The sequence below is a fragment of the Ischnura elegans genome, chromosome 3 (genome assembly GCF_921293095.1).
Source record: "Ischnura elegans chromosome 3, ioIscEleg1.1, whole genome shotgun sequence".
Taxonomy (NCBI): Eukaryota; Metazoa; Arthropoda; class Insecta; order Odonata; family Coenagrionidae; genus Ischnura; species Ischnura elegans.
The window spans coordinates 6,086,903-6,093,853 of NC_060248.1; the positions used below are offsets into that span (position 1 = coordinate 6,086,903).

The 6,951-nt window shown below is 40.5% G+C and overlaps 1 protein-coding gene across 1 annotated transcript; it reads left to right on the forward strand.

The window, feature by feature from the left end:
• The first annotated feature begins 5,636 nt into the window (after positions 1 to 5,636).
• Positions 5,637 to 6,609, forward strand: LOC124155378 (ATPase inhibitor mai-2, mitochondrial-like). The gene is made up of 3 exons (XM_046529145.1): positions 5,637 to 5,805; positions 5,957 to 6,089; positions 6,192 to 6,609. The coding sequence occupies exons 1-3, from the start codon at positions 5,750 to 5,752 to the stop codon at positions 6,315 to 6,317; spliced, it is 315 nt and encodes a 104-aa protein (XP_046385101.1). The 5' UTR covers positions 5,637 to 5,749; the 3' UTR covers positions 6,318 to 6,609.
• The last annotated feature ends 342 nt before the right edge of the window (positions 6,610 to 6,951 follow it).

Sequence of the window (6,951 nt, forward strand, 5' to 3'; positions counted from 1 at the left end):
GCACTTCAGATCAACGCTGCGCGGTTAGATCAGTGCTTAATTTCTAAAATTTTAGGTACCTAACGGAACGCATGCCCGCATTAATCTCCACACGATTTTCAAATATAAACCAGGGCCGAGAAACCTTGGCGATTTCCCGGGGCGACGTAGGGGGGCGACCAAACGGCCAAACATCAAGGGAGGCTCCCGGGTTTTATTGTTACGTCCCTCCCCCCCTACCCGGTAGGGGGTCGACATGACGGCAGTTAGCCCGGCTAAGTACCTATTTTGCCTTGAGCGACCCTGCTTACCCCTTCCCTAAAACCTCCTATTTCTTTACACATGTGATAAAATTAACAATGACAAATTATCTTTCACCTAGTATAAAAAAAGATGACATTTTTAAAACTGCCGGCGCGGCGTCGAATTATAATAGCCAATTTCCCCTGAGAGGTGCCGAAATTATAAGCACTGGATTAGATGGCAAACGGACGTCAATATTACTTCCAAGATGTGCAAGGTCGACCTTCAAATATGATCGAACCAGACAAATGCCATTGCTGCAGGCGGGGGGGCGTTAACCGTTTATGTATAGTCCAATTGTATGTTTCCTTTTGGAAACAGATTTAATTTTTAAATTTTAATTTAAAAATTCGAGAAAATTATATTCCGTATCTGCGATTAATTTCATAGCTTTTGTTATGTAAATAAGGCACGGAAGTATTTTTTAAAGTGAATCGCATGATTTGTGTATACATTAGTTGTTAATTATACTTTTTCGAATTGGTTATTTTCATCACCTCTGTGGTGAGTATGCGGTGTATTCTATATTTTCCCTTCACTCGCTCTCCAATGACAAATGTTCATTTATTCAAAAGATAAATAGATATTACGCTGTTAAACTTAGTTTTTTGGTCAAGTGTATATTTATTTTTCAAGCAATAGTAACAACTTATAGCAAATAGTTGTTATAGCAAATAGTTGTATATAACAAATAGTTATGGCGTGATCTGATTTGGGAGCATGCTTTGAAAACACATTACATTCTTTGTTTAGGTTTTATTTCACAAAATTTTTAATTAGTTGCAAAATAAATAGGATGTACAAAAAATAAAAAATCAATCAATAAAAATAAATCAAATAAAAAAATAATTCAGTTGGGAGGTTATTTTGATGTTTAGAGGGGTGTGGAGAGCAAAGGAATTCGGAGGATTTTAGTGGAAACCCTTTGGAGGGAAAGGTTGCACTCGTCACGAGAAGAGAAGTATTTTGAAGCATAAATCCCACGTTTTGTACTGAAGTCACGAATCTCACAGGATGGCTGCGTCACGCTACTTAAGCTGTACCGATGGGTCAGAGAATCACCCCAACCAGCAAGTCCAAAAAGGTAATTTTAATAAATGGCGCATTTGCAAACTTAGCAGTGTAGAATGTTGCTTGTGTGAAGAAATGGGGAGTCAGCAATGAATAGATTACGAAAGTGAGAACAATCAGAAAAAATTGAACTAATGTTAATGAAAAGCAAACAAAAAACAATCGATGGATCAATCACTTGTAACACTTAATTTTGAGTTGTTTTGGATTGGATGTGGCTGTGACGACTGATGGGAGGAGGACAGGGGCAATAATGAGCAACAGACGGGAATGGAGCAATTGTTGTTGACGGCGCGGAAGGGAGTGTATAGAGTTGGATTGTAAAAGTTGTGGCGTGCGGGTGTCTCTTCTTTGCTCCTGAGTTTTTAACTTATAAAAAGTGTTTTTCAAATGTAATTACATATTTGTGAAGTTTGAAGAGGAAATAAAAAAACGTTACACACTTTTTTGGGAAATTTTTATATTATGTTTTCATTTTTTATTTACCAATCTAGTTAATCTATTTTGTTATTATATTTTTCCATGTCATGAGGGGAGGAACAAAAAGTGCCCCAGCGCACATTTATCTGAAATCGGAAAAAGCCGGACAAAAGTCCAAAATTGCTTATTTTTAGGTAGAGACTTGAAACATGGTGTGTATGCTCAAAAGCAATTGTCATTCATTAAAAAACAAGTCATTTTTCATAGATCTCAACCGCTTCTGAGATAAAGAGGTCCAAACATGACCAAATTTCCAAAAACACGCCCGATCTCTCGTTTTTTTTTCGTATAATTTAGGAGTTAAGCTTCTGGTAGAATTTTGGAAGGATTTTTTAATGGAGTAAAAAATGTTATATTCGGGTAATGTAGTGTGTTCACTTTATGTACATATACAATTATTTTTCAATATTTGTGTCATAGGCGGATCTAGGGGGAGGGGGGATGGCGAGGGCACGGGGGCGCGTGCCCCCCCCAAGACCCCTCTAAAATATGCAAGATTTTTAATACGGTCCCATTATCATTGCGCTCGTTTTGTATTACGGGGTATCCTTGTGCCCCCCGGAACAAAATGCAGGATACGGCCTTGCTTGTGCCCCCCCCCCCAGAAAGAATTCCTGGATTAGCCCCTGATTGGTGTGGTATACCTAATGTCGCAAAATAGCAGACCCTTTTGTTCCGGCAAAGCCTGACATAAAGTAGACATTAGCTGTTTCCGTATCGATTTTTCGTCATAATAACTACCAGAGATTTTTTAAGAGTATAAAACAAAAATCTTGGAAAAAAAGCTCGTTTTAAGCATACTATAAAGTCCTAGGGCTAGTCCTATGAATATGATACAGTGTATCGAAACTAGTCAGGAAAATAAAGTTCCAAATTGTAGAAACAGCAAAGTTTTTCATTTACAAATCAGCATACTATAAAGTCTAAATCGTTTCGAAATACTTAATCGAATATATTACTATAGAATATTGGATCCACGTACTTGGTTACTGAACGCGTAACACTGGTAAAACTGCTTTGGTTTCATGCCAAAATAGAGTCATTAGAGTCTCTGCTACACAGTCCAGTTTTATCTTTGCAATATTGTCTAAGGTTTGCCTGCGGTCCCAAAGAACAAGCTCCTCCACTCTCCGTAAAGTTTCTTCTGTGTGCGACGGTCAATGAAAAATTACCTATCGTTTCATGATCAACAATTACTTTTGAGCATACACGCCAAGTTTCAACTCTCTGTCTCAAAAAAGGCATTTTAGGACTTCAGTCCGACTTTTTCCGAATTGCGTCCACTGTGCGCTGAGCAGGTTGACGAGATGCTCGGCGAACTTCTTTGCCCTCTTTATGCTTGACGCAACCGCGATAACTGGCTTGACTTTATACTAATTTGCTCTTAGGTGACCTTCATTACCCCCAGCCTCCCCTATATGAAGAAAGTACTTTTAAGATGATGATAAATATGAACCCATTGCGCTAGACCCAATGCAATGGGCCTCGGAGATGTCTCATCGCGGCTGGACCTTTGAAATAACAGGGCAACGAAGTTTGAGATGCTAACGGATGATTAAGTGGATCCGATCATCATTTGGGGGTTTTACAGGTGCGGAAAAGGCCAGAGTATCTTCTCCATGGTGTCCGGAAAAATACAAATCCTGACGATCAACGAATCAGGATACCCTCTCCCCTGGCTGGGTATGGCTTGCATCTTTAAACACCGAGACTACCAATTTATGCGGAAAAATTAAGGTTCTGACAGCGTCACGTTGAATTATATTGTTTATTATATTGTAAAGGCAAATTTTTATTTTTCGCCGATTAATTCTTGAAGAATATTCCTTTATTTCAGGCTCACCTATTTCTCTCGTAGAAAATTTGACAAAAGTGCGAACTACTGTAAATAACTTACAGGAGTTAGCAACGATGTGCATTTCCCAGGCAAACCAGTGGCGGATACAGATGGAGGGAGAAGTGGGCGCGCGCCCCCCCTTGCGGGCTCACCCGTATCGCCAAACATTGCACAACCACAATTATAACTTTTTTATATCATAAGATGGTATTGTCTTGTAAGTGTGTGTAATAAATATGATTAAAAATTTCTTAAACTCTGCATGTGACTTGATTCTTTTTTATCAGGATAAAATTAAAGGTAACTCAAGATGTCTTTTGCGCCCCCCCCCCGAGTTTTTTTTATCCGCTACTGAGAAAAACTTGAATCATAAGCGCTCAAGATGGCCGTTATTGGCTGACCTGAGTAACAATATTATGTGTCTAATCAGTGGCGTAACTATGGGGGGAGGAGGGGATAGATACCCCCCCAAAGCCTCAGAGATATTTTAAAAAAATATTTAAAACTATTGTCTTGTTTTGATTTTTAATAACTGCATCTTCTTGAATTTAAAAATTTTGTGCCAAAAATTTGTAAAATGTAATTCCAGGCATCTCACTTTTCAAACATTTTCCCGACCCCCCTTGCCTCGGGGGGGATAAGGGGGGGCGGATTGCTACCTCTGGCCATCCCATCCCCCATAAACCATATTCCTATTTACGCCACTGTGCCTAATGATCTGAGGGAGTGCGTGATGGACGAAGCCTCGGGAAATGACGGTAATTGTCAGCATGGAGTCTCGTTACAACCCAGCAACCTTGTTTATCTTTGTCAGAGATCAACATCCCGTTTACACCAAATGCGTTTTAAGGAAGTTATGACACAATTAGCGGGAAGTTCGCTTCCTTTTCCATCCGCGGTTAGCCATCGAGGTCTATCGGTTTCCTGTTGGGATCGCATCGAAAAAAGCTGGCCTTGTGTAAGCAGAGGTTTTTTCGATCCAGGGAGCTGAAAACGTGCATAAAAATGCTACAAAAGATTGTTTTCGACAAAGCGAATTAATTTCTTCCGCGAGCTGGCGCTTTTTATGCGTACTATGTTGGCCCTCATCAGTTAACGAAAGATAACCTCTTGCTGTTGTCTCACGCTGAATTGGGATGTTAGTAGGTGTCCCTGCGCTATCTCTAGCCCAGACATTTCTCTGTCTTCCCCTTGCGCTTACTTCACATGAAATAAAATCTCCAAACGAGCACAAAGCTTTGGGAGGCTGGGCCGTTTCAATATCGGTCGCATTCGCACACGCTTTGTCAAGTAGCATTCACTCGCTGAGGTATGACTCTCCATGCACCCATGACATATTTGGAAGAATATATAGTGCGGGTACCTACAGCACCCACGGTAAGGCTTAAGAACAACTTTCGTGCGAAAATAGAATTTTATAAAGACCCTCACTAAACACCGATCAACGTGGCCAAACTTTGGAGGGGTTCCAGGCCCCCCTCCAAAATTTGCTGTGGCGAGTGCCCGCAATGAGGGGACCAATTCTGACTGCGCCTTCGTACACACGTCTCTTTGTGCAAGTGAGTGACCCTAGTAAAACAGCCTTAAAAGTTATCTGTCTGAATATTTTAGTCATTAGGCATGAGGTCACTAGAATAAATTCAAAATGATAGCTCAAATTCTCATTGATTAAAATAAAAATCGTCGAAAGTATTTATAATATTTTAAAATTAGTTACACATACGTTTGAATCTTTGACCTTGCGTATTCATCATGAGGACTGGTTTTTGAGATATTTTCGTATCCCTTCTTTTACTTGATTTTACGGGTAAGTTATCTAAATTTTCCACTCTTTAAATATTTCGTGGTTCTAATTTCTATGAAAACTAATTAAAATGTGGCATATTGAGGTTACAAACGGGGTTTTTGGGATGGGTTCGTCAATCGGTATAATTTAAATCATCCCGCTTCGATAAGAACGCATCGAGGTGCGCTAAGTTCGCCATTACAGTGCTCAACATTTTTCCTGCCGTTCTCACGTAACACAGTTGCACTCACCGGCCACTTTCGGTTGCACGTGTCGACTTACATTGTTGCATCATGTCAGTGTTTTCTGTTAAGTTTGCCAATATTGGTCGTCGAGCTTTCGTCATCAGGTACGCTTCATTTCTGACTGTTTATAGGTGTAATCGTTGTTAGGCATATGCTTCATGCAAGCGAGCGTCATGAAGGGCACTGATAGCCGAAGTTGATAGCCCCTGAGTGAATTTGTTCAACCCCTTAAGCATTAATTATTGTTTTTTGTAGTCAATCCCGTCTAATGTCCGAATTGGGAAGTGGTGCCGGCAAAGGTGGCGGTGGTGGAGGATCTATTCGAGAAGCTGGTGGAGCATTCGGAAAAATGGAAGCGGCCCATGAAGAGGAGTTCTTTTACAAAAAGGTGTGTTAAGACTTAAAGTGCGTGAAGCTTTCGATGAAGCCTTCGTTGTCCTTAACGCGCATATAACTTTTCCCAATTGTCATTCATCCTTTCATTCCGCAGCAACAAGAGCAGTTAAGGCAGTTGAAGAACACATTGCACGATGAAATCGCCCATCACGAGAAGCAGATAAAAAGGCACCAAGAAGCGATTAAGCGGCATCGCGATAGGATCGAGGATCTGGAATAAAAGGCTTAAGGAATGAATCTTAGCCGTTGAAGATCTACTGTTCTTGAGGTTCAGCTATTCATCTTCGAGAGGACTTGATAATGCATTTCTTTAGCATATTATAATATATTGCTAAGTTGATTACCTCATTGTTTTGTAGAATGTTTTATGTAGACATTTAGCCAGAAAGTCGGAGAAAATCGTGTGTTTACCATCGTCGTATAGGAGGAATTTGGCTTTAGGGTCTGTACTGATTACTTATAAGAATGACTACTTTTTTGTACCCTGTTGCCAATAAATTAAACGAGACATATTCGTGTCGTTTTATTTGCTCATAATATTAGCCTTTTCTCCTCTTTTCCACACTTAAATGCTGTCGTTGTGGAGCAGAGAGGGTGAGATTCTCCGGCGTAGTAGTGATAAATGGTGATAAACATGTTTTAGTTGGAATTCTGACCGAAAGATGGCAGAGGCGTGGCCACTCCGGCGCTGGGATCCTCGCGAAGAAGAACACCATTCCGTTGGGAAGAGGGGGGAAGGGGATGGGGAAGTCACCTTGGGATGGTGTGCACTTCAGATCACCTCCCGCTAATGGCTGTTTGTTTATGATTGAATGAAAGCCAGTAGAAGATACAGAAAAAACTGAAGTGGGGAG